At 53.4% G+C, this 27,316-nt stretch overlaps 1 protein-coding gene across 1 annotated transcript in view; it reads left to right on the forward strand.

Annotated features, from left to right (window-relative positions):
- ARHGAP44 (Rho GTPase activating protein 44) overlaps positions 1-27,316 on the forward strand; it is a 171,818-nt gene that overhangs the window by 137,198 nt on the left and 7,304 nt on the right. Inside the window, exons 13-18 of the mRNA XM_036269133.1 lie at positions 2,053-2,133; positions 4,755-4,868; positions 6,031-6,122; positions 7,647-7,827; positions 19,679-19,900; positions 24,263-24,420. Coding sequence (XP_036125026.1) covers positions 2,053-2,133; positions 4,755-4,868; positions 6,031-6,122; positions 7,647-7,827; positions 19,679-19,900; positions 24,263-24,420 — 848 coding nt within the window. The remainder of the gene's footprint in view (positions 1-2,052; positions 2,134-4,754; positions 4,869-6,030; positions 6,123-7,646; positions 7,828-19,678; positions 19,901-24,262; positions 24,421-27,316) is intronic.

Genomic DNA, 27,316 nt, shown 5'->3' on the forward strand with positions numbered 1-27,316 from the left:
ACACTCAAAACAGTCCAGTGTTAGGAGTGCCTCTCTGCATGTGAAAATGCATGAAAGAAGGTTCTGGAAGGACTCACATGGACACAAGGCAGTGATTCCTTCTGGAGAAGAGAAAGCAGGGAGTAGTCACAGGGCTCTTTACCCTCTCTCTGAGAGCCATGTATATATATTATATATAGATATAGATATAGATATAGATATAGATATAGATATAGATATAGATATAGATATAGATAGATAGATAGATATTTTTTTAATCCTCACCTGAGGACATTCTTTCATTTATTTTCAGACAGAGTAGGAGAGGGAGAGAGGAACATCGACGTGAGAAGGACACATCCACTGGCTGCCTCCTGCATGACCCCGACCAGGGCCGGGGTCCAAACCACAACTGAGTTACATGCCCTTGACCAGAATTGAACCTGCGACTCTTTGGTCCGTGGGCTGATGTGCTAACCACCGAGAAACCAGCCAGGGTGGTTAAAAATATTTTAACAACAATAAGTAACTACTATAAAACGTAAGATCTGGGCAGAGGGCACCATACCCCCGAAAGCTGAGCCTGAGGGGAGGCCCCCGCGGGGAGGTGGCGGGAACAGCGTCTGAGGCCCCGCCGTGTGCTGGGAAGACGACATGCAAAGAGCAGACAAAGCCACGGCCACGCCGCCTACTGTGGCCCCGAAAGGTGGCTTTCTTTTGGATTCCTGGCTCCTGTCCTCACATGACACGCGTGTTAGTATTAGTAAGTAAGAGCTGTCTTAAGGAAGAGCCATTGTTTGGAGGAATCGGTTTCGGTGAGAAAGTGGGCAGGCCGGTGCGGAAAAGGAGGCTGGGCACCAGAGTCATGGTGGAGGTGGTGGAGGAAAGAGATGAAGGAGGGAGAACGTTTTATGAGGGCAGGGCTCAGCCAGGTGCCCGCGGAAGGACATGATTTCCGAGGCCTCCGGCCACGGGAGTCAGTCGTCAGGAGAGCCAGCTTCGTGCCAGAGAGGGCACTGGGCACTCCTGCTCCGGCCGAACGGGGCTGCAAGAGAGCCCGCTGACGGAGTGAAGCAGGCTGGGGAGCGCAGAGCAAGGCCGCCCCGGTGTATTCTTAGCGCTGTTTGTTTTCACCACGTTGCAGAGGTTAAGCATTTTCAAAGACTGGCTGAGTGTACGGTGGTCTTGGATCTCCTTGGGAAGGAGTGTTGAGTTCCATGATGATATCAATAATCACGGGCAATACTATTTGTTGAGTCTTTTTTAGAGACTTGGCCTTCTTCTAGGATGTTCAGATGTTTTAAACTCATCTAATTTCACAACTCTAGGAATCGGATTGTACTTTTTCTCCCATTTTATAGGTGAGGAAGTTGAGTCATAGGGCAGGTTACTTGACATCTAATAAATGGCAGAGTGAGGACCTGCATCCAAGAGGCCGGTCCCAGAGCCCATGTGCTTGACCACGGCTCACTGTGGTCCCGGGGATGACGATAAGTGAGAACACGTGCTTTGATGGAGACGATCCCTTTTATTCACTGTCTGCCCGAGTGGTCTTGGTGATAGGAAACCAGAGCGGGGAGGACACCTGCTGTTTCAGGATCTATCGGAGGGACACTCCTCCCCGCCCCTGGTTCAGCGGGGTCTCCGTGGGGATGGGAAACAAGGACCCTGATGCCTCAGAGCTCAGGGTCTCAGAACCAAGGAAACCAAGTACACGTGTCCTGGTTTCTGTGCCAGAATCAATTGCTCTCCTGACGACACCAGGCCCTGCCTACTGAGGAGCACAGGTGTCTGTCTGGCCTCTGTCTCCTGCCCCCACCTCGTGCCCTGGCGCACATCCACCTGGGACATGTGACAGTGGTGGGAAGTCTTGTGAAGATTGCACAGGATGGAAAGAGAACATAGAGGGGAAGAGAAGAGTGACCAAACATTTGCATCATAATAGCTTTTGGATATGGTCAGTCGCATGGTTGGCCCCTTATTCTCAAATATCACAGTGACTGATTAATATGACTTCGCGTGAGACCTCATTCAGTCATGCTCAACCAGTGGCTTTCCCTATTAATGTCCCAGCATCCAGGAGCAAGACAAGAGGCTTCAGGCTCTGTGGAACGCTTGTGAAAAATTGCCCAAGGCCAACCACAACAACATCCGGTGAGTGGACTCTGGAGACGCTGGGTGAGTTATTCAAGTCCAGGCACACATTTTTCTGGTTAAAGGTCGTGGTCACTAGCATGCACTGAATATTATGGTGTCCGAAGCATTATGAACATGCATGGTCTCTGTTCAACCTCACACCCTGTGAAGTTGTCAATTACCATTTTGCAGATGAAGAAACAGAGCCGATGACCTTGGAGCTTGCTTGACTAGCCATGGGCTAGCTCAGTTAGTTCTGTGATTTGCAAGGAGCAAAGATTAGTGCAAGCTATTTCGAGATATTGGGGATTCATTGCAAAGATGGGTGTTCATGGACACCTGGGAGGAGCTCACCAAGCCTGGGGCTGGCATCGGCAGGGGTGCCTGAGGAGCCCCCTGGAGGAGGCCTGGGGAACACGCCGCCGTGCCCCGCCGTCCGCCAGCTATTTTAAAACGTCTGTCTGTCACTTTTTTTGCAGTGGCCTGAGATCTCACTTCCCGCTGCTGAGCAGATCTTGTCTCTCCCCTGGCTTCTACTCCTTCAACTCTCTGCTTCCTTGTCACTCCGTCTTGCCAGCACCCCTCCTGGCCCCATGCCTCTGCTCAGGGTTTCTTTAGATGCAAATTGTCAGCTTCAGCTCCTGCCGCCAGCTGCCTGATTATTTCCGTTTCCCTGTAAAAAAATCCCAAGGGTGACAGGAAGGCAGATCCTCAAAAATTTAAACATAGAATTATCACTTGACCCAGCAGTTGCACCTCTAGCGATGTAGACAAAAGATTAGAAAGCAAAGACTCGATGTTGGTACACCCATGTTCACAGCATATCCACATAGCCAGAGGTGGACACAGCCCACACTGTCCCTCGGCGGATAAGGCTCAACAAAACACACATGCAGTGCAGTATTCAGCCTTAAAGGGAAGGAAAGTCTGACTCTTGCTACAGTGGCGATGAACCTTGAGGACATTCTACTAAGTGAAAAAAGCCAGACACAAAAGGACAAATGCTATATGATTCCACTCCCTTGAGGCACCTAGAATGGTCACGCTCACAGTGACAGAAAGTGGCCTGGTGAATTCCAGTGGCTGTGGGGAGGGAGAGTGGGAGGGTATGGATTAATGGGTGCAGAGTTCAGGTTTGGGGTGTTGAAAGTCCTAGAGGTGGAAAGTGGTGCTGATTGGCTAACAGTGTGAAAATACTTACTGCTACTGAGCTCTATACTTAGACACGGTTAAAATGGTGACTCTTAAATATTCACCACAATTAAAAAACAGTCCTGAGAGGGGAAGCAGATTGGTGTAACACATGGAGTGCTGCTGACCACAACCGAGGCCACCGGACAGCTGTGGCTGCCTGCTCTCAGCTGGGCCCACGTTCTGGTCCAGGGGTGTGGCCTCGTGGAGAGGGAGACATGGTCAGGAGAGGCTGTGGGCGGGGTCAGCGGAGCACAGCTTAGGGACTGTGTGGTCAGGCCTGAGTCTGGCCTTTCTGCTGGGCTTCCAGAAAGTGAGCCAAGCAAAGTAGTGTGGCATCAAAACAAAGTAGTGTAGCATCAAAACAAAGTAGTGTGGCATCAAAACAAAAGATGCCCCAGGGTACTTTTCAGAGCCTGGCAGATCTAGGGTGATATGCCAGAGCTACTTTTGTGAATAGCTTCCTCAATGGTTCTTTTTTTTTTTTTAAATAATAGCTTGATTAATATAATTCACATACCGTTTACCCTTTTCAAGTGTACAGTTTAGTGAGGGGAGTGTATAAATGTAGAGGGAATCAACTATCACCACTGTCTCATTTGAAACATTTTCATCACCTCAAAAAGAAACTCTGTCCCCATCAGCAGTCACTCCTCATTTCCCCCAAACCCTGGCAGTCACTAATCTACTTCCTGCCCCATCTCTGTGGATTTGCCCATGCTGGATATTTCATGCAAGTGGAACCACACAACATGTGGTTTTTGGTTTCTCAGCATGATGTTTTCAAGGTTCGTTCATGTAGCAGCCTGTGTCAGAGCTTCATTCCTTTTTGTGGCTGAATAATATTCCACTGAATGGATATACCACATGTTATTTATCCATATATCCCTTGATGGACATCTGAGTGGTCTTCACTTCTTGATTGTAATGAGTAATGCTGCCAGTTTGTGTGGACCCACTTCTCTTGGGCATATCCCTAGGAATGGAATTGCTGGAATGTGTTAAGTCTTTAACTTTTTCTTTGTTGGCTTTCTCTGGAAAGCCCCACTGAGGGGGGCTCCAAAGGGACCAGGAGATATGACTCCTAGTGTGTAAATGTCCCTGCTGATGACACCGAGACACTTTGCTTCTCCCTTCTGCACACAGGGAAGATGGCAGGTGACAGAGGTTTGAAATGAAGAAGGAACTTTAGATCTCTTAATACTGAGTCCAAAGGAAGGATGGAGACTTTCTCTGGCCAGAGGTTGACATATAACAGTGAGATCTGAGTCTGTCTGTTTTGGGAGCATTCCCGTGTCCTGACACATGGCGCATCTCCATCATATTGCAGAATGTTTGAGTCTCATCGTCAGTGCTATATGCTATGCGAGAGAAGTCTCTGCCCCATGCTGGGGGAACGCGGCTGGTGCTGAACTCAGTTAAAGTTGGCCCTTCCTACTTTCTTTCAGGTACTTGATCAAATTCTTATCCAAGCTATCAGAATATCAAGATGTAAACAAGATGACTCCCAGTAACATAGCAATTGTGTTAGGACCCAACCTCCTATGGCCACAAGCAGAAGGGTGAGTAGAGGGAGGTTCGGGCATGAGGGAGCACGGGCTGCAGGGGCAGGGACGGGGTGGCCCGGATCGTCACCAGACTCGTTTATTTCTCAAGTCAGATTTCTTTCCTGGTCTGCTCCCGTTTTAGGCTCAAGAGGCCTAGGATTCTGCAGAATGTCCCACTGATAAGTTCAGGGCTGTAGGCCTGCCAGGAGGGTCTTCTCTGAGCCAGTCTAAGTCACTGGCGGCGTGAGAAGGCAGGAGACGGGCGCTCTGGGCAAGGCGCACTCTCTTAGGCTTTCCTGACACTGTGAAGAGCACACACTCCGGCGTCAGGATCCAGGGGGACAGGGGCTGTCTCGAAAGTGAGAACAGACTTGGAAGAAGATGAGACTGGCAGTTATAAGAATCATAACTTCACGTTGAAAGGTGCCTCACAGCCCTGGCTGGTTTGGCTCAGCGGTTAGAGCGTCAGCCTGCGGTCCAGAGAGACCCGGGTTCGGTTCCCGCTAAGGGCACGTACCTCGGTTGCAGTTTGTCCCCAGCCCTGGTTGGGTCCTCAGGGAGGCAGCCGCTTGACGTGTTCCTTTCACATCGATGCTTCTCTCTCTCTTCCTCTCTCTCCCTCCCACTCTATCTGAACAAAAAATGGAAAAATGTCCTTGGGTGAGGATAAAAAAAAGAAAAGAAAGGCGCCTCACACCTGCTGATTTCCTACTGATTTGTGTAACTTCTTCATTTCCTTACTTATATCTTAATATTTTTTTTATTGATTTTAGAGAGGAAGAGAGAGGGGGAGAGAGAGAGAGAAAAACATCGATGAGAGAGAACACTGATTGGCTGCCTCCTGCACGCCCCCCACTGGGGATCTGGCCCACAACCTGGGCATGTGCCCTGACCAGGAATCGAACCAATGACCCCCTGGTGCATGGGCCGACGCTCAACCACTGAGCCATACCAGCTGGGCCTTACTCATATCTTTACCTGTTTCCTGTAAGGAGGACTTCTAGGGTTACCTTCAATTCCGTAGATGGGGAAAAGGGGGTTCTGAAAGGTGAACCTCTTCTTCTTCCCGAGAGAAAGCCCCCTCTCAGGCCTGGGTCTGCAGGCTTCCAGGCCAGGGCCCTTCCCGCGGTGGGGCCCGTGCTGCAGCGGATAACCCGGCCCTGCTCTGTGCCTGCAGGAACATCACGGAGATGATGACCACAGTTTCCCTGCAGATTGTTGGGATCATCGAACCCATCATCCAGCACGCAGACTGGTTCTTCCCCGGGGGTACGTGGTGCTATCCAGCTGTGGGAGGGGTGGCTGGGGCGCAGCTGGAGTACGACTGTGGGTTCTGAGCCTTTGAAAGCACGGGTCATTGCCCAGAGGTGTATGTTTGTTTTGTTTTGTTTTGGTTTGGTTTTTAATCCCCCTACACACACACACACACACACACACACACACACACTCAGGAATGGGGTAGAGTCATGGCAATTTTCTGCTCTGGCCTCAAGGTGTCCACTGCCTATACCAACCACCTCCATGGATTTTACTGATGGAACATCCACACCATGGTTCCTTAAATCTATGAATCTTGAAATGCTGGTGCAGAAAGGAAAGAGATCCCCTGCTTTATAGATGCGGAGGGAGGCTGAGACCAGAAATGAAGGGGACTTTTATTCCAGGCTTCTGGATCACCTGGGTGCCGTCCCCTGTTATCCTGAGCTGGGTCTTTTGAGTTTCCCTCAGCATGTGAAGGGGGGCTCAAAGGTGATGCGATTCTTTTTTATACCTGGTTCAAAATTAGACTCTAAAGGCAGCTCTACCTAAGACGTGTCTTCATAGCCATTCTCAGCCATGGGAACACTGGTGGGTGTGACTCTCAGTGGCCCCGGCTTTGAAGAGACAGCAGCTGTTACGCTGAATTCTGTGTTCCCCTTTAAAAAAGGTACCCGACTATGTTTAGTAAACATGAAGGGTATTTCATGTTACTGTTTCTGTGCTCTGTCGATCAGAGGTCACCAATCAGTGCTGGCCTCGCACTTTAGAAGTCTGCTTGTCTTGTGTCATGTGCTTTGACCGGTTGAGAGCTCTTAGCTGCTCACCTAGTTCTGTGCACCATGTCAAGCTGGGTAAGGGTGAGAAATCAGGAGAAAGAAATGACGGAGAAAGGAGGGAAGGCATAATTCACGCTGTAGTTTCTGTGGATGAGCTCATTGATTGTGGTCCCAGCTGCAAGGTTGTAACCAGGCAAGGGTGGGATGAGTCCGTGTGACAGCCAACAACCTTTGTGACTTTGGTAACATCACTAGTTCTAATCCTTTTCCATGTTTTCTCTTTAGTTTTCCAGAAAGACGTTATCATCTACAAATAATACTGCCTCTTATTTTATTGTCTTGACTCTTCCACTGGCTAGCACTTCTCCAGTAGTGTTGAATAACAGTGGGGAGGGCGGGCATCGCCTTTTTCCTGATCTGATTAAGACTGCTCTAGTGATTCCCTCATAACCATGAGGGCTGAGACAGCTGGTTTTGTCTTCTTTGGGGAGTATGCCTGTTTCCGTTTAATTAAGTTTGTTTTTTTAATCACAAGTGGAAATTGCTTTATTAAATGCCCATCATATTGATATAGGTGAGCTATCATATTAATATTATGATGAGTTATATTTAAATGATCTAATATCAATAGATAACGGGACACTGAACCATGGAATAGTTTTCCAGTGGTGATGTGTAAAGGAGAGACAATCTCTCCTCCTCCCTCTCCTGCCCAGGAAGACCAGTAGGTCATGGTCACCCATTCTTTTCCCCACAGAGATCGAGTTCAACATCACAGGGAACTACGGGAGTCCGGTGCATGTGAACCACAACGCCAACTACAGCTCCATGCCCTCCCCAGACATGGACCCCGCCGACCGGCGCCAGACGGAGCAGGCCCGCCGGCCCCTCAGTGTTGCCACGGATAACATGATGCTGGAGTTTTACAAAAAGGATGGGTATGAGCTGGAGTCCCTGTCTCGGCATTGGGATTGGATTGGGAGGGTTGGGGTGTAATAGAGAACCGATGGCAGAAAGGCTGACCTTCCTGGCAGCGTTCGGTGGCCCTGGGGTTGGTGCTGCCCTCCCTGCCTTGGGCAAGCTGCTGTGCTTCCACCCTGCTCGGGGTCCAAGGGATGGGCCTTCGGAACCGCCCGTTGTGATCAGGAACTGACTGGCTCTCCTAAAAAAAAAAAAAAGACAAGTTGCTCAAGAAGGGGAATTAAAAATATATGTAAACACTTGATTTTGACTGAAATCGAGCAGTGCCAGTCCTCGGGTGTTTAATGTCGACGTGACGGTAGGCCCTCTTCTCTGCATCCTGAGTCGTCGACGTGACAGGGCATCTCTCACGTGGAGCTGAACATGTTCCGTTTCCATCTCTAAAAACCAAGGATAAACCTCAAGCTTAGGGCAATTTGAGTGTAAAATCCTTGTAAACTTATAAGACTTTTTTCCTCGTCTTTTATGATTAACTCCTGCACTTACTTAGATGCAGTCATTACAAGACTCCTAAAAGCATTCCACTGAATTTGCGCAGGAATGACCCTCTCACAGTCCTGTGAAATCCGTTGGCATCCTGTGTGATTGCACAGGGTCCCCATGATGAGCTCGGTGGGCATGAACAGGTGTCAGGACAAGCCCGCTGCTTTGTGGCGCATGGGCTGTGCGGCTGAGACACGTGACCTAGGGGTGTGCAGCCAGCTGTCCGCGTCAGCGTGCGTCTTCCAGCGGGCGTGGGTGCGTTGCTCGGTCAAGCCAGTCCATGGAGTCAACTTTGGTTAGGAATTAAAAATGACCACTGTAAAATAAAACTTAGCAACTGCTGCTTCAAAACAGAGCATCACAGAGCAAAACAGAGCATAAAGCACCTGATGGGAATGTCAGGAATTCCTACAGCAGCTGCAGCCTTCGCTTCTGGTTCCAACCACGAGGTGACCAGAAAGCCGTTTGAAATGCATGTGGCCTGAAGTACGTCATGGAGGTTGAAAACCCAGGGCTCTAGAGGCCTGTGAGTCCTTCTTTTCACCCGTCTCCTCTTCTGGAAGTTGGCACTGGGGATCTACACTGTCCTGTGTGGGTAGAGGAGTGTTCGGAAAGGCCAGTGTCCCTGCTGGTCACCTGACCCACCAGACACTTCACCAGGAAGGCCCTGTGCTGTCGTTTGTTGTTTTGATCACTAATGAGGAAAGAACAACTGGAAATCTTAGACGTTGAAGGGAGCAGAAGGGATTTCTGAAATCTATAAACAGAGCATACTTAGCCCTGGCCAGTTTGGCTCAGAGGTAGAACATCGGCCCGAGGACCAAAGAGTCTCAGGTTTGATTGCGGTCAAGGGCACTTACCTAGGTTGCAGTTCAGTCCCCAGCCCTGATCAGGGTCGTGCAGGAGGTAATCAATCAAAGTGTCTCTCTCACATCAATGTTTCTCTCTCTCTCTCTCCCTCTTCCACTCTGTCTGAAAATAGATGGAAAAATATCCTCGGGTGAGGATTTAAAAAAAAACAGAGCATACTTAGATTCTGATCTTTGCATCATGGGGAGCTAGTCAGAGACAGAGATGGAGACAGAGAGAGACAAAGGGGAAGAGAGACAGAGAGCACTGGAGAGTGCTAGCAGGCACTTTGGAATTTGTTTTTAAAACTCAGTTTAAGCAACTCGGTTTCTTTGTGAAGTATGTCCAGCTGAGGGCTGCCCTGGGAGTCGGTTCCGGTCCTGGCTGGGTTATCGAGAAGTCACCTGCTCCCAGCTGTCTCTGCATCAGAGTCGTGCTCATCTGTCCTCCCTGTCAGACCTCATCTGATTCCCGGTACCCTCCGCAAAGCAGTCTGGGTGACCTCTGAGAGACATGACCCTGTGCAAGCTCAGGGCCTTCGAAGTCTGCTGGCCCATAGCACGCAGGTGTAGGCTCACAAGGATGTTTTAAGCAGATGCCTCATCTCTGAGGATGTTCTCTTGCTCAAGAACTTTGTAAATGATCTGCCCGTTCGCGACGGTGTTCTGAGTGAAAGCTGAAACTGCCGCCATAGCTCGGAGGCGTGAAGGTTGCACACAGAGGAACGTAGCTCAGGTGTTTTAAACTGTGTCTTACTCTTTAAGGTAATTGCTGGGCTTACTGGCTTGGGGTCCCCTCACTGATTGTCTGAGCTCATGCATATATTTAGGCTACAGGTGACGAGCTGTCAGAGAAATAGAAATCTGAGTAAGTGTTTGAGACTAAAGGAATTTGTGTCCATTGAGTCCCTGTGTTATTTTAGCAATTTTAAGGGAATTCTCCACATTTGTCCCCATTTCAGAACTTTTAAGTCTTTGAGACACATTTCAAAGTCTTCAAACGACCTCGAACCCCTTGAAACACTGACAAAGGAGGCTTTATTGAGGTTTTTTGGGTCAGGTTAAAAGAGAATGTATTCAATTATATGTCAATTAAGCTGTTGCTTAAAAGAAAAAAGACAGTTTGGAGAAGAAAATTGGATATCACTTTATTGGGCTGATGGCTCTAATGTCCTAGACATCCCACAAGGTGCTTTATCCCCAGTCCCAGCTCCCGGCTTTGGTCCTGAAACCTTTTCCACTTATGATGACGACATAGGAAACTGAATTTCTTTAGCAAATCCTGGGCTCAGATTTAGTAGCTCACATATACATTTTTCACTCTTGCGGTCGGCAGAAGAATGTCCCTCCAAAGGTATCAGGTCCTGGTCCCTGGAACCCGTAAATGTTACCTTATTTGGGGAAAGGATCTTTGCCGACGTGATTAAAGTAAGGATCTTGAAATATGGAGGCCACTCTGGGTCATCAGGGTGGACCCTCAGTGCCATCGCGTGTGTCGTAGGAGAGCAGCGAGAGGCCTCACTGAACACAGAGGAGATGTGACGACGTGAGGGTGGAGCAGGGGGACATCTGAAGACAGGCCACGCTGACGATGGCTGACAGCCCCCAGCAGCTGGCAGGGGCGAGGCGGGGATTCTCCCCTAGAGCCCTGCAGGGGGCGCTGCCCTGCCGACACCTTGATTGCAGCCCTGTGATACCGATTTCGGACCTCTGGCTTCCAGCTCCGGGAAAGAATATATTTCTGTTGTTTGCCAACTCTGTGGGACTGTGAGAGCAGCCACAGGACTCCAGCCCAGCCCTCCCCTGCAGCCGCACACCAGCTTCACGGTGAAGACCGCGGCGGTGTGCGGGCGCTTTGCCCATCGAGGGCTGAGATTCGATTGTCCTCCCTGCGACTCACTGAACTAACGAGATGCTCTGGGCCTCCTGGGGCCAGGTAGGAAGAAGCTGTGTGGGTTTGGCCTGGGTCTCTTGAAACACTCGCTCCTGGAAGGCGGCTCTGTCGCCGTGTAGGAGCCCAAGCAGCCCTGCGCCCCTTGGAGAGAACCGCAGCCTCAGCCGGGCCCCCAGCTGCCAGCCAGCACCCACCCCCGGCGCTCAGACAGGCACAGCCTCCGGGCCAGCTCAGGCAGCGGCCGGAGCTCTGTGGAGAGCAGACAAGCTGTCCCTGACTAACTGCCAAAGCTGCAGAGCTGTGACCTAGATAAATAAGCTACCAGGCTTTGAGAGTGTGTTGGGCAACACGAGACAGTCAGAACAGGCTTGGTAGAAAGAAGACGCGGCCCTGCCTCCCCCGCCCGCGCCCTGGTCTGATTCAACGGGCCTGGGCCGGCACTGAGGCTTCGGCTTGTCAGGTGCCTAGGCGGCGCTCCTGTCGGGCTGGAGACCACTGCGCGGAGACGGGAAAACTGCCATTTTAGAGAAAGGGTTTTGCAGTGATACCATTTAAAAAGTTTTTTCCAGCATTTCTTACTTCAGTCATTGAGTGGCCCAGTATTGATAGGTCACCCTGGTGCTCTCTGCATGGTCCTCAGCTCCCCTGTGGAAATTTCAGGGTGCAGGTTGTCATGTATTTTTTTGTAATCCTCACCCGAGGACATTTTTTTTTTTTGCATTTTATCTTCAGACATAGCGGGAGGGAGAGAGAGAGAAACATTGATGTGAGAGAGACACATTGACTAGTTGCCACCTGCACAACCCCAACCAGGGCTGGGGACAAACCACAACCGAGGCATGTGCCCTTAGCGGGAACCGAACCCGGGTCTCTCTGTTTTGCGGGCCGAAGCTCTAACCACTGAGCCAAACCGGCCAGGGCTGTCATGTATTTTTAATGCCTTGTTTGTATTATCTTTTTGGTTTGTTTTATAGAAGAGCGATTTTTGATTCTTGGACCATTCATCCCAAATAATAAAGGAAAGTAAACTTGCAGACCCCTTCTAGTTTTCTGACAGTGGTGGAAGCGTTATCGGTGGTTATATCACTGTTTCTTGTGCAAGGCCTACTGCCTGAGAGAGAGTTAGCCAAGACGGCTGTGCCCTTGCGCGCTGGCCAGGGGCGCTCGCGGGCCCTGGGTGCTCGTCAGGGGCGCTCACGGGCCCTGGGTGCTCGTCAGGGGCGCTCACGGGCCCTGGGTGCTCGTCAGGGGCGCTCACGGGCCATGTCCCTGGCAGCCCTGAACAAACTCAGCGGGGTCTGGACAGACCTGTGGAGAAGCCCAAAGGCAAGGATAGAAAGACATCAGCAATGAAATGTCCTTGCTAGCGTCACCCTCCCCGTTTCTACTCCTCTCGGCCTCTGCTCCCTGCCCGCTGCCAGCTTCAGACTTCAGACAGACCCCGCCAGTATCACCAGTGCCATTCCCGCCCTCACCTGCTCGATTCCTGGCAGCATACTTTCCCTGCCGCCTGTTTGCCGCCGCCGGGCTCTGGCCCATGTTCTCTGCCCTGCACCGCTAACGGACACAGCTCCTCACTGCCTGCGCTGGCTTCTAGCCTCTCGCATCCCTAAGCCCACTGGCTGCAAGGCCCCGACAGCATCTGGGAAGCTGCCCACAGGCCCTTGGATCCCAGTGGGTGGCATCTGTTCTCAGAGATCCCAGTGACGTGGGCTCTTCATACCCAGGAGACCGCCGTGCAGCTCCTCATTCCAGTCTTGGAACCTCGCGGGCCTGCAGTCCTCTCGTGCTCCACGTGGGCTGGTCCCCAGGGGTCCGCTTCCGGAGCCAGCTGACAGCAGCCACAAATTCTGAGGGTGTCTGCGCCAGAGCGAATCCCCCTGAGAGCCTGTGCCGGAGAGCTGCTCGCTCCGTGACGGGCCTCCTCCCTCCCATCCGACCTTCATGTCGACGATCAGTCACTCGGAATGCACACATTTAATCGAGAAGTTTTGAGAGTCATCTCAGTGGTGCTCTGTGGAAGCCTAGTTCTGCTGTTGGTTATATTGGGTCGGCAGGGAGCATGGAAACTGGAGCCTAATGAGTTCTTGAAACACGAGACTGAACACATTGAAACCATTTTCTATCATTTGTGACTTCTTAGAGCTCCACCTGCCTCCACCGTTACATGAGCAGTTGGGCTAATTCTGCAAGCACAAAATATCCGCAAGCCCAAATGGACTGGCCGAGGACAGTGGATGGTATCGGGGGCTCCTGGGATGTGGAAGACCTTCTGTAGGTGGGAAGGGTTGTGGCCATTCTCAGATAAGTTCTGCACCTTACCACAGTTGTGTTTCAGGGATACTTCTTATTCTGTCCTATTTTTCCAGCCCTGATGATCTGGGCTGCGTAGTAAGACTTAGGGGGTTGCAGAGATCCCCTCTGTTTCATGCCCCAAGTCTCCATAAGGGGGCTGTGGCATGCATCACATTCCAGATTCATTGGTCATAAGGCCTGTTGTCACGAAGCTATCAGAACCAGTGATCCAAGGGACTAGTTTTTGTAATTGTGGGTGTCGAGGTGCTCTGTAGACCCCGCAGTGGGAGGATGGACAGATGTCACCGATGGATGGTGCATCATTTTATTTCAGATGAGCTTACCTAGAAAGTCACGCCAGGGGCCAGTCGGAAACCTGACTCATTTTGGGTTTGGATTGGTCAAAGGGACCCTTAGAGAGAGGCACAGTCTTGGCCCAGGTCCCACCTCAGCTTCCAAATTTCCAGGATTTGCACAATGTGGATGCAGGGACCAGGTCTGTAAAATGTTGTCAGACGGACTCCAGCCTTTATTTGCGCTGGGGTGGTAAAGAAACTTTGTTGTTATGTATTGAGAAGAGGAATCATCCCCAGAGGAGCTAGAAATTACCTGCTTGGTCTCCCTGGGTGAGTGTAGGGTAGACCAAGGGCTTGGATTTTTGGTCCCCTGTCACTCATCTTGGTTACCCGGGATACCACAGGGTGACTTCACAGGCCCCTGCTCCTGCAACGGGGCCTCCAAGTTTGTCTTAAACATGCCCTGAACTCCCCAGTCTTTGGTGGATATTTGGTGAGCTGCCCAAATTCCCCCAGGGTCTGCCTTTGATGGCTAACACCCTCCTTGCCGCCTTTCTCCTGGCCTTTACCAACGTGACGGATCTCTAGAACAAACTCAGAACCGTCTACATCTCTGTAGACTTGGATACTTCAACGCCGTGTATTGGCTGACACTCTGGATGAGAATGTTCCTAACCGGGATTCCAAAATAGCACTGCAGATGTCTGTCCCGCGGAGGAGGAGAGTCGGAAACACTGCGAGCCCTTGACAGCTGATTCCTTAGAAAGGGCCAAGGCGGACTTCTGCTCAGTGGTAAACGTATTCTTTGGGTAGACACCTCTTCTTAGAGCTGGATCTCCCAACTTCCAGATTTTGGTGTTTTCTTTTTATTTTTCGCTGGGGCAGGCCTTTGTCTTTTTTACTTTTCTAGGGTCTGGCGTCTTAGGTTTTTCCTGAGTGGCCTGCCAGTTTACAGATTTTAAAACAAGAAGGTCCCTTTATTTCCTTCACCAGGAGACACTCAGAGCCCTAACCTTCTACTCGGCGTCCTTCCTCACCTTGCGTAGGAGAATGGCCCTGTGGGAAAACGCCCTTTGGGAATGTAGAGTCTGAACCTTGGGAACGGGCTCTCCACGTTCAGATTCTGGCCATGTGGCCTGGGGAAGTTACTGCTGAATACTTTAGCTTTCTTACATGCAAACCAGGGAAATAATAGCACCAAGCTTAGAATTGTTTGGAGCATGAAATAAAATTGCACTTATGAAGTGGTTAAAGCGGCGCCTGGTATATGTGAATGTTAGCTGTTCCTAGTACACGCCCTGGACTTTTGGATTACGTCACTTTTTTTTTTAATCCTCACCTGAGGGTATTTTTTCATTTATCTTCAGATAGAGTGCGAGGGAGGGAGGGAGAGAGAGAGAGAGAGAGAGAGAGAGAAACATTGATGTGAGAGAGAAACACTAGCCAACCAGGGGCTCGGATCAAACCTGAAACCGAGGTATGTGCCCTTGACTGGAATCAGACTGACAACTCTTTGGTCCATGGGCCGACGCTCTAACCCCTGAGCCAAACTGGCCAGGGCAGATTATGTCACGTTATTAAGATAGCAACATGGCTGGACACACTTCTTCACCCATGAGGCACCCTAACCAACCCCATTCTTGGACATCTCACTAAAAACACTGTGATGTTTTCATCTGTCTCCACCTTCTCATGAGCACCTGGCAAGCACAAAATGTACCAAAGCCAAAATGCACTGGCCAAGGACCATGGATGGTTGCAGGAGGCTCCTTGGGACACGGAAGACCTGTGGTGGGGGGGGGGGCATTCCAGGCTAAGTCTCCAGCACTTTTATCAGAGTCTGTTTCCCAAAGAAGCCAAGATGACCCTTATGCTTTCCTTGTCTCCTGCCCTGATGACCTGGGCTAGGCAATGAGGCTGGGGGTGTTGTGAGGATCCCCTCTCTATTTGTCTGTTCCTTGAGCCTAGAATCATCCAAGTAGGCTTTCAGCAGCCCCTCCTCCAAAGCCCAATGTGGCCCATCAAACTCATAGATTCCTGGAACACTAAGGAGCAAAGGGAAAAGAGACTCTTACTCTATCTTATTTCTTAAATATTTTTTCTTTATTGATTTTAGAGAGAGAAGAAGGGAGAGGGAGAGAGAGATAGAAACATCAATGAGCGAGAACATCGATTGGCCGCCTCCTGCCGCCTCCCTCAAAGTATTGGGCCCACAACCTGGGCATGTGCCTTGGCCAGGAATTGAACCGGCGACTTCTTGGTGCATGGGTCAATGCTTAACCACTGTGCCACACCAGCCGGGCCCTATTTTGTTTTTTGTTTTCTTTATTTTTCCTGGAGAAGCAACCCCAAAATGTTTTCATGTTTAGGGCCAGTGTTAGGAAGAGAAGAAATCTGATGGCAGACCCTGTAAACCCAGGTGACAGGACCCAGATGGGGTCTCCCAGTGTTTCCATCTCATACCATGCCCGGTCCCTGACATGGTGTCCTTATCTCCCCCTTCCATCAGCCTGTGCTAGACTTGGGCTCACTACTTATCCATGGAGATTTTTAAAAAATCATCTGTACTTGTTCCTACAAGGACAGAGCATCATCATGGTCAAGACCACCCCTTCCTGATCTCTTAGTGGATGCCAAGTAATCTGCGCACACTTCTCTCTTTACAACAGCCCTACGAGAAGGGGGTGGTGCTGCCCCCGTCTTACAGAGGGTGCTCAGGGGAGGCTAGATGGCAGTAGCTCGTCCATATCGCACAGTCAGTAGTAAGGAAATATGGGATTCACACACCAAAGCTCATGCTCTTGCCCCCAGTCCTGTGCTGCTCCCTAGAGGAATCGGGGTGAGCAGGACAGAGTGTGGGGTCACCCTTTCACCGGGCTGCCACTCCAGCTCCACACTATCCAGCTACCAGGGCTTTATTTCCCCGCCACCGAGATGTCACATGATTCTCTGCATCTCCAACTGGTCGACCCCATGAAATTCCACTGGTGTGACTAGACAGACCGGTGTCTCCCGTCGCTCTCACCACCACAACACACTGCCTGGCCACTGGGCTTCCTCCACCAGGCAATGGCCCGGGGCCGTGGGAAATGCATCTTAGCACTCGGTCATTCACAAATGCCTTCATGGAAGTGCTGAAATGGGATGAGTGGCATCAGCCTCATTCTGGAGATGAGGAGGAAGCTTTACTACGTCAGGGAATGGTTTAGCTGGGTCCTGAGGCTTGGACTATTTCAGAATCTGTTCCAAGATACAATCTCATGAAAAATACAAAGTGTGGCTTAGGATAGGTTCCATACAAATATAAGGTCCTGGGAGACTGGGAGGGGTTAAAGGGGCCTGCCTTGCCAAGGTGAGCATTCGTCACCTGGCCTCCCCCACGGGGACCCCATTGATGAGCAGGAAGAACTCTGAACCCCCTGCTTGTCTCCTCACCCTCACTCCTGTCCTTGCTCTGAAAATATCCATGAACATCTGATGCATGCTCACAGTGAGCAGGACAGCTGCCTCCCGGAAGAACCTTCTTGCAGGTGAGAGGTGGTGATTGCATCAGCAAAGAGTCTCTGCAGAGGCACAAGTGATGTTCAGCTATTACTTCTTGGTGGCTGACTTTTTGCCACTGACACCTAGCAGGTCGCACTCTGTTCATACACTGTGTCCTCGCCGGCTCCTTCTCTTGGTAAACCAGGAGATCACCAGGTAGCCCGGCGTTGGAGGTTGCTGATGTTGGGAGATGCCATTGGGAGTAGAAGGCACACCCCACCAGATGGATCCTGAAGCCCATGCCTCTCCTCTCCCTCTCCTCCACCCCACCAGTGGGAAAGGGCTTTCTAAGCAAAAGAGAATCTGTAAGGAAGAGAAAACAGGGCAAAACCTAACATCCTCAGGGCTCCTCTGTCGGCTACCCCGGGAGACGTCTGGCATGCCTGCCGTCTCGCCAGCCATGGCCACGGCGTGGCATCAGCTCCCTTCCCCTGCTTCTTGCTCTTTGCATCCTAAAAAGTCCTGAAGCCCCAGAGCATCGTTTGATACTTCCTTGCAGCTCACTTTAGATATCAGGGGGTGCAGCTGGACCCTGTTCCAGATTTTGGGTGGCCTCCAAGAGTGAGTCTGGATTTCCTATAGAAGGTGCTTATTTATTGGTGGAGGGTCCTTAGACCCAAGATGACTTGAAAGCTAGTGGGTCCTGGAAAGAGACTGACCCCACCCCCAAGGTACCTCATCGAAGGGAGGTGAGCCGTATCAACAGGGACACCAGACGTGCAGAGGTACCGGGACCCTGCAGAGGCAGGAGTGTCAGGAAGCTGTCCCGTCCTGGGGTGCTCAGCATGTACTCCATTCCCTTACTGTGTACCTCACAGCAGGCTTCACTCCAGGGCATATTTTCTCAAAGGACCCAAACCCACCAGCTACCATCAATCTCCAAACTTGACCCCTTTCTTAAAAAAATCTTGCTGCCCTGGCCTGTTTGGCTGAACTGTTAGAGCGTCAGCCCAAAGACCAAAGAGTCACGGGTTCGATTCTGGTCAAGGGCTCGTACCTGGGTTACGGTTTGGTCCTTGGTCCCAGTCAGGGTCGTGCGGGAGGCAGCCAGTCAGTCGATGTCTCTCTCACGTCGATGTTTCTCTCTCTCCCTCCTACTCTATGGGAAAATATCCTCAAGTGAGGATTAAAAAATCTTGCCATGCATCTACAAGGTAAATGTGACGTTCAGGAAGGCGGATTCCATGGGGTAACAGCTCCATGCCTCTGACCAGGGAGGTGACGTGAGAACAGGCTCTCCGTGGACCCCGCTGCGCGTGCACCTGGTAGCAACCGACGCTGGCTGGGAGCACTTTTCTCCCTGAGTGAATGCTGTCTGCCCTTAATACTAGAAACACTAGTTCTCGCGTTCGTCCGTGAGGGCCTTGCCTGTGCACTGTGGTTCCAGTCACCTCCTAGCCGAGGGAAGGGTCTCCATCACCTCCTAAACCGTGGCCCTTCGAAGCACGCAGATGACCACTGTCCTCCCATCAATTTGTTTGCTCCCTGATGACACCAGTTCTTCCCTGCCCACCCCCGCCCCACGCGCACCAATACCAGCTCTTCAGCTTCTCTTTGTCCACCTGGGGGCTTGGTAGGACAGGATTTTTTTCACCCATACAAATAGAAGAGTCGCTTTAACTAAGAGACCGACAAAATTGAAACAATTTCTTGGCACAATAGAAGCTGAGACCCTGACCTTGACAAGAGACAACCTGTATGTCCAAAGGACGCATAGTTTTTTGACACTAATATCTGTATGTTTCTGTCCCTGCAGCCTTAGGAAAATCCAAAGGTACAGTATCCTCGGGTAGCTGCAGGCCATGTTCAGTCTGAAAACTAGAGCTACGCCTAGTGAGCTCTGCCCGAGGGCGGACATGTCCTGTCTGGTTGCTTGGCCGACTGACTTGAAGCCAACTGTTCCCGTCATTGAACGGAACTGGAGCAGAGGGTGACTGTGGGCATGATCTGCCCTTTCTCTGCAGTGTAGACAAGTGGGTGTGGCCTGTGGAGGTTGTAGCTTGGCCAGGTCCTGGGGCTAACACTGGCATCCTGACTCGGCTCTGTGCTCTAGACGGCAAGTGACAAGGGATGGCTATTAGGTGTCTCCTGATGGTTGTGCCTTGCTCTAGTCTCCTGCTGCCCTTGTCCCTGTCCTGCTCACCTGCGTCTCCCGCCTGGGAGGAGTGAGTGCCCCCGAGAGGCTGCATTCTGCACTGAGAGACCAGCTGGCTTTGGCAGAGGGCGAAGCGCAGCTGCCCGGTGGGGTGAGGCCAGGGGCAGGGGAGGCTCCAGGTGTGGCCTGTTGGGCAGCGGAGCCCCGCCCGTGCCCCTCACTCCCCTGGGCCCAGGAGGGTGCTAAGGCTGCACTGCTGTTCCAACATAACCTGCTTGAATGTGTGCGCTTCGTGGGGGAGGGAGCCGCTGCTGTCCTTCGTGGATAAGCAGGTGTCTTTGTGTCCCTCACCAGCATGGGCGTGAGGGTGATGGATACGTCCTGGGTGGCGCGAAGAGGCTCCTCGGCAGGCCGGAAAGGGTCGTGTGCCCCGCCCTCCACGCATCCCCCCGCCCCTCCCGAAGAGCTGGCAGCGCCTCTGCCCTCACCGCTCCTGGAGCAGCCCCCCGATGACCCCGCGGTGCCCTCGCTTTCTCCATCCGGCTTGGGCCTCCAGCCTGGGGCTGAGCGGACCAGGTAAGCCCGGGACAGGCTGCTTCCACGGCAGAGGGTGGCCGGGCTCACTGCACTTTGGAGCACCCCCGCCCCATTTCTAAGCATTCATGTTGGCTTTCTGCATCATGCTGGCACCCCGTAAGTCATTCACAGCTCCCCAAATTATCAGATAAAGGCCAGGCTTTCCAAGAGGAGCAGCCCCAAGCCAACAGTGAACGGGTCAGGGAGCAGCTTGCTAATGCAGTGTGAGGCATCTCCGCTCCCAGGTCTCCACTTCCCCTTCCTGTGCCGTGACAATTTCCCGAATTTGCAGTTTAGCTCTCCAATATTTCTCCTTTTCTCTCCTCTACCTTTAGATCTGTAGGGGCCATTTTTACTGCTAACGTGGGTGCCAGTCGGGAAGGAGTGAAGGTACATGGTCATGCTGGCCTGGTGACCTCTGGTGACCTCTGCAGCAGGCTGCGTGGTGGTTTTCCATTCTCCCAGGGGAAACGAAGAGAGAACAATCTCATTCCATCACCAGTTCAGTGAACATTTGGGGAGAACCGTGTCCATCCAAAAGGGAAGATGTGATCTGTGCCTTTAAGGTGCATACATTCCAGCAAATACTCACAAATGGCTGAGGCACAAGGTCTTCCCCAGGGTCCAGCGGGAGGAGGCTGTACCTGCCCTTGACAGGGTGTGGTCATAGGGGTTTCTAGAGGTGGGAACTACTTTGCTGTTTGTTCATTTCGACCTGTTCTCAAACAGAAATTCAGAGAACTAGGGAAGCCACACCAAAGCAAACGTCCCTGCACTCAGCGCTCCTCTGGGGTCACTGCTGGGACACCGCGGGAGACTTGAAGAGGCTGAAACTTTCACCCAGTCTTTGCTCACACATGCACATATGCACACACACACATACACGCACGCACACACGTACACATTCACACATTCACACATGCACATGCATGCACACGCATGCACACATGCATACACGCACACACACACGCTTGTACACACTCACACATGCACACATGCACACACACATACACATACACGTGAACATGCACACCCATGCACATACACACTCACGTGCACACACTCGTACACATACACATTCATACATGTGCACACATATACACACATGAACACATGTGCATGCACGCATACACACGTGCACACATGCATTCACGTACACACTCACGTGCACACACACATTCACATATACGTGCACACATACGCACACACACATTCATGTACACACTCACATACACATGCATACACACATGCATACACGTACACACTCACATACACATGCACACACGCACACACACACACACACGCACCCCAAATGGAGGACTGCAGACATTTTTTTTTCCCTTTAATGAGTAGAAAGTATTTTCCTGTGAAATGGGAGAATAATGGAGGGAAAGGGAACAGAGTTTGGGAGAAGGGAACTGATACCGGAAGTGCTTGGGTGCTGCTGAGTGCAGAGGACATGAGGAGCTGGCCCTGGCTGGGGACTCCTGAGGCCCAGGTCCCCAGAGGGCTGGGTCAGGGGAGCGAGCATGGGGGAAGCAGCAGCTGAGGGTGGGGCGGGGGGCGGAGAGGCTACCGAAGGAAGTAGATGAACAGGAGCTTTGCTGCCAAGGCTCCCTGTGCAGACATTGGCTGCATTCCGATTTCCCATCTCATCACTGAAGACGGGTGCCCAACAACATTTGACAAAGGTGGGTTCCCCTGGCTCCGAGGTGTCCCGGGATGTTCTGGATGGGAGGCCCGGCAGAACCTCCTGGCCAGGGAACACTGCCCACTGCTTCGGATCACTGTAAAGGTCAGTCCCCTTGCTGGAGCACCATGGCCCCTGCCCACGCGTCTCTTTCTCCCAAGCGACCAGTCCTGTGGCCTTCCTCTGCGTGTCAGAGTCCATATCTGTCTTGGCCACACGGAGTCCATATCTCTCTGACCACACGGATCCCTCCCAGTGCAAGCCAGTGTTCCATTGCTCTTATGTTTCTTTGTGTGTTCTTTTTTCTGGACATTTCCCGCCCAGAGGGTGTTTCCTCCAGTGGCCGGATTCCTGTCATGGTTCCCCTTCCCCTCAGGATGGCAGGCCCATCCCTCCCTGTGGCTTGTCCATCCCCCTGCCCCTCTCCCCTCAAGGCTGAGGGCTCTCTCGAGCCTGGCTCAGCCTCTGCACCTTATCTGTTAGGCATTAACTCCAACCCCAAACTCTGTTTCCTGGCCCTGGGCATCCCAGCTCACTGAGTCATGCTCCCCAAAACTAACCTGTCCTCAACCACGTTGAAACACTTTATCCATCCAGTGCTCCTAATAACCACCTTGCATCCCACCTCGCCCACTGGGTCAGCTGCACCTGTGCTGGAGAGGAGCCCGGCGTCGCAGGTGAAGACCTGTCTGCAGTGGGGAAGTGGACAGGTGGGAGGGAGGAAGAAGGATGAGCTGGCTTTGAGGTCCCTAGATCCTTGTCCAGCAGGAAGAAGAGTCTCTTACCCAACCAGAAGCATTTCTTTTGTTTGCTGGTTTTGTGTTTTCTTTTGTTGCTTGATTATTGTCTTTCCCCCTCCTCCTGATGGAGGAGGCAGATATGGACGGAAGGGTGGAGAGCTGGTTGGCGTTAATGCCTGAGTGCCTGGTCACCTTAGGCCTGAAGGAGAACAGTGTGAAGCGAGGTGCAGGTTGGTGCTGCGGTCGCTGTAACGGAGCAGAGAATGCGCTGCTGCTCCTCCAGGCCTCTGATGAGTCAGGTGTTTCCTTGGGGCGTTACCCAGGTGTGGTGTGACACTCTCCCGAGAGGGGCACGGACCTCGACCTCGAGTGTGGCCTTCCCTTCATCCCTCCACGTGGGGAAGAGGAGTTGAACTTGGCTGTTCCGGCCCAGGCCCCTCCCTTCCTTACCGTACCTCGGTGGGAGGAGCAGCGTATTCCTAGCTCTATAATATTTGGCGTTTCTAGACAAATTCAGGGAAGAAATGGGCTATTGCTGCTTTTGTGGGAAAGAAATGACAATGGCGAAGGATTTCGGTTTCCTGCCTCTCCATTTCCTGAGTGAGGGCCTCAGACCCCAGGCAGGTTCCAGCAAGGACGACAGACAGCTCCCAGCTCTCAGGGCGCCTCCCTGATTCCTTCGGGGCTTCCTGCAGCATTAAGGGGAAAACGAGCTAGAGCCCTCGGGGGAGGCGGAATACGGAGGGCCACGGGGTGGTCAGGAGCGAGGAGTCGGCCATTTATTAGCTGCTCCTGGTCTGTGGGATGGAGTATGACCGGGAAGTCTTTCAACATGTGCTGTTTCCTTAGGAGAATGCCTGAGAACGAGCCACAGTGAAGGGTGAACCCTCTTTAGGACTGGTGACTCGGGGTGTCCCTTTATTAATTGAAGGGACTCCAGAGGCCCTCAGTGTTGTTGACGCTGACCGCCCCCCCCCATACCTGGAAGACTGGCTCTTGAACTGGCTCATATTCGAGAGCACAGCCAGGCTCTGTTTCAACCCTACCATTTGCTGGGACCTCTTGAGTTTGAGGATGGGCCCCCAAATTCCTCCCCTGCTTGGGGGTGTTACAGGCGTTCAGGGAAGGCAGCTGGAGAGCTGGAGCACCATGGCCCTGTGCCCAGCAGGGACCCGAGTCCTAGCCCTCACTCAGCACACCGACACCAACAGGCCCTCTCGCTCTGTACGCCGTGGGTGCGGATGGGAGCACGCAGGGTCCCGGCTCAGAGTCCGGGAATCCCAGGATCACAGGACCGGGCTGCTCAGGGCCCTGCCGCCCGTTGCTCCTGGTCTCCTGCAGAGAGAGGGCAGAGGCGTGGACAGGAAGTTGCCACTGAATGCCACACTGAGGAGGAAATAGGGTCCAGGCCGTCAGAGCCCCAAGAAGGGATGGCCACCACTAGGGTCATCTTGAGGACTTTAAGAACGGCCTGATGCCCTTGCTGGTTTGGCTCAGAGGTCGGAGCATTGGCCCATGGCCTGAAGAGTTGCGGATTCAATTTCGGTCAAGGGCACGTACCTTGGTTGTGGTTCAGTCCCCGGCCCTGGTAGGGGTTGTGTGGGAGGCAATTAGTCGATGTGTCTCTCCCCTCACTCTGCCATCGGGCAAGGATTAAAAAAAAAAAGAAGGGCCTGAGCAGGGACAGACCTGAGCGGGGACAGACCTGAGCGGGACAGACCTGAGCGGGGACAGACCTGAGCGGGACAGACCTGAGCGGGACAGACCTGAGCGGGGACAGACCTGAGCAGGGACAGACCTGAGCGGGGACAGACCTGAGCGGGGACAGACCTGAGCGGGACAGACCTGAGCCGGCCGAGATTCTCATGTTACAGTCTGCAGTGCTGCTGCTGAAGTTCCCAAGTCCAAGCTTCTCTCGTCCTTCTGTTTCAGCGCTTCTAAAAGCAAGGAACTTTCTCCGGGATCTGGGCAGAAGGGAAGTCCGGGTTCCAGCCAGGGGGCACCCTGTGCGGGGACGCAACCAGGGACACAACCAGGCACCAGCCCTAGCCAGCCGCCTGCAGACCAGAGCCCTCACACCCTGCGGAAAGGTACGTCACCTGGCGCCACCCCCACGCCTGTCTCAGGCCAGAGATAGCCGTCCGCTGCCTGAAGGCACTCAGCTGGGTCCCTGGACACCGTGTGGCTTAGTGAAACAGTCATCTATGCATTCGAGGTTTTGGAAGTTGACCAACTCCAAGAAGGATTATTTTATCACTGTGCCTCAGTTTCCTCATTTGACAGTGGGCTCGCTAGGGGTGTGTATAAGGTATTTCTTTTTGTGCACCAAGACGTCTCTGCAGGATCACTGCCCAGAGGCCATGTGCTGTCCACATCCCTGCCAGGTGCCCCGCCATCATTTAGGGTGCTGTGTGCTGCCTGCCCTGGGGTTGCTTTGCAGAGTGTGACAGAGGAGGGGATTGGATTGCCGGCACAGGATCCCTGCCTTCGAGATTCATGTTCTCAAAGTTCAGAGAATGCCTGCGCTAACCCCTGATCCGCCCAACCCAGGATCCGCCACAGGACCCACTGTCAAAGGCCCAGTTATTCTCTCCGAAATGACTCCCCAAAGCTCGTGGTGGGAGCTGCAGGGGACACCTGCTCGGCCTGCTCTGTGTTGTCACCTGAGGCCATTGCTCTGCAAAGCCTTTAAATTCCTTCAAGTGGTAACTGTTTCATGTGTCTCAGTTCCGGCCTCTCCACCGTCTAGGCGTGGCTCTGGCTCCAGGACCGGGACAGGCCTGGTCCCAGCCGCTTCTTGCCCACCCTGGCCATGCCTTCAGCCTTCTGCACAGCCACTGGGCCCCGCAGTGTGCACAGCTCAGGGGAGGCAACAGTGGCAGGTGCAGCCTCTGGAGAGGTGACTGTGGACGTACCACAGGGCAGTGCTGCTAGGGCACCTTGTCTCCCCGGGGCACCCCCCACACGGGGCACCCCACACACGGGGCACCCCCCACACAGGGGGCATCTCCCACACACGGGGCATCTCCCACACATGGGGCACCATACATATGGGGCAGCCCACACACGGGGCACCCCCCACAAATGGGGCATCTCCCACACACGGGGCACCCCCCACAAATGGGGCACCCCCACACATGGGGCACCCCCACACTGGGCACCACACACACGGGGCACCCCACACACGGGGCACCTCCCACACACGGGGCAACCCCCACACACACGGGGCACCCCACACACGGGGCACCTTTCACACAGGGGGCACCCCACACACACGGGGCACCCCCCACACACGGGGCCCCTCCCACACACGGGGCCCCTCCCACACACGGGGCACCCCACACACAGGGGGCACCCCACACACACGGGGCACCCCACACACGGGGCCCCTCCCACACACGGGGCACCTCCCACACACGCAGGAGGTGGGCACAGCGGTGGCAGGGGGATGGCAGCATCCAGGGTTCCTCTTCCGCACCCACAGGCCCTCCTTGGGGCCTCGATGTAGTCCTCTGGCCATGTTTGAGTTCGAGGCCGGAACCCTCCCCAGCCCCACATGCAGAGGGATGGCTGAGCCATCCTCTGTCTAAGGAGTCAGCGCTCCTGATCCAGCCCTCAGCTTCCTCCTGTGTAACGGGCCTGTGGGCGCCCACAGCGCTGTGGGCCTCTCGGAGCCGCCTGGTGACGCGGGGCCTCTCCCAGGGGACGCTCAGCTCAGTCATCATCTCGATACCCCTCTTCGCCACCCTCCCCCGTCGCCCACTAACCGCACACACAGCTTTTTCTTAACCCCTCGGTCTTGACATCATGGCCTTGTCCTGTGACCACCCAGAAGCGTCACTGTCATCACAGACCTCATGGTGCCCCACTCTCCTCCCTCTCAGCTCATTTAGGGGAGACGAGTTCCAGCCTGACCCTGGGGTCTCCCCGGCCTTCCAGCTGGTGGCAGGGCGTCCTCACCAGCCAGCAGCGCTGGAAGGGGTTTATCAAGTCAGGGCCGCGTGGTGCTTTACATACACGGCCCCATTCATTGTGGCGGCGCCGCGGACAAGGTTTACAGGGGTTGCCCAGGGCAGACAGTGGGTAAGACGGAGGAACTGAGCCCATGTTGGCGGGACCCGGAGAACATGTCCTTTCTGGTCTCCGCTGCATACTGAGGGGCCAGGACCCGAGGAGGCATGATTAGAATGGATTTTGTTCCGTGGGGGGGGGGGGGGTCCCCGACGCCTCCTGCAGGGCCTGAAGGACCGTTCCTTCTGGAATCAGTGGTGCCCATAGTCAGCCTTCGTGTCACTCTGACATCAGTGATCACTTCCTCAAGACCTTTGCCCCGAATGTTTCCATTTGTCATCCTTCCGGTTCATTTTCCAGTTAAGCGTATAATGTAGTTGTCATCCTTTAGCAGGAGCAAGTAAGTGAAAAGGGGAGTGGAGCAAATGCGGAGGGTGCTGTGCTTAGAACACGGCAGCAGGCCTGTGCACAGGGTGGGAGCGGGCGGGGACGGACAGGAGGCGCTGGGGTCCACACAGGGTGGGGGATGGGCGGGGACGAACAGGAGGTGCTGGGGTCCACACAGGATGGGGGCGCGCAGGGACGGACAGGAGGCACTGGGGTCCACACAGCATGGGGGGATGGGTGGGGACAGACAAGAGGCGCTGGGGTCCACACAGGATGGGGGGATGGGCGGGGACAGACAGGAGGCGCAGGGGTCCACACAGGGTGGGCACGGGCGGGGACGGACAGGAGGCGCTGGGGCCCACACAGGGTGGGGGCGGGCGGGGACGGACAGGAGGCGCTGGGGTCCACACAAGGTGGGGGGATGGGCGGGGACGGACAGGAGGTGCTGGGGTCCACACAGGGTGGGGGCGGGCGGGGACGGACAGGAGGCACTGGGGTCCACACAGGATGGGGGGATGGGCGGGGACAGACAGGAGGCGCTGGGGTCCACACAGGATGGGGGGATGGGCGGGGACAGACAGGAGGCGC

This window comes from Molossus molossus, unplaced genomic scaffold (assembly GCF_014108415.1).
Source record: "Molossus molossus isolate mMolMol1 unplaced genomic scaffold, mMolMol1.p scaffold_m16_p_19, whole genome shotgun sequence".
Lineage (NCBI taxonomy): Eukaryota > Metazoa > Chordata > Mammalia > Chiroptera > Molossidae > Molossus > Molossus molossus.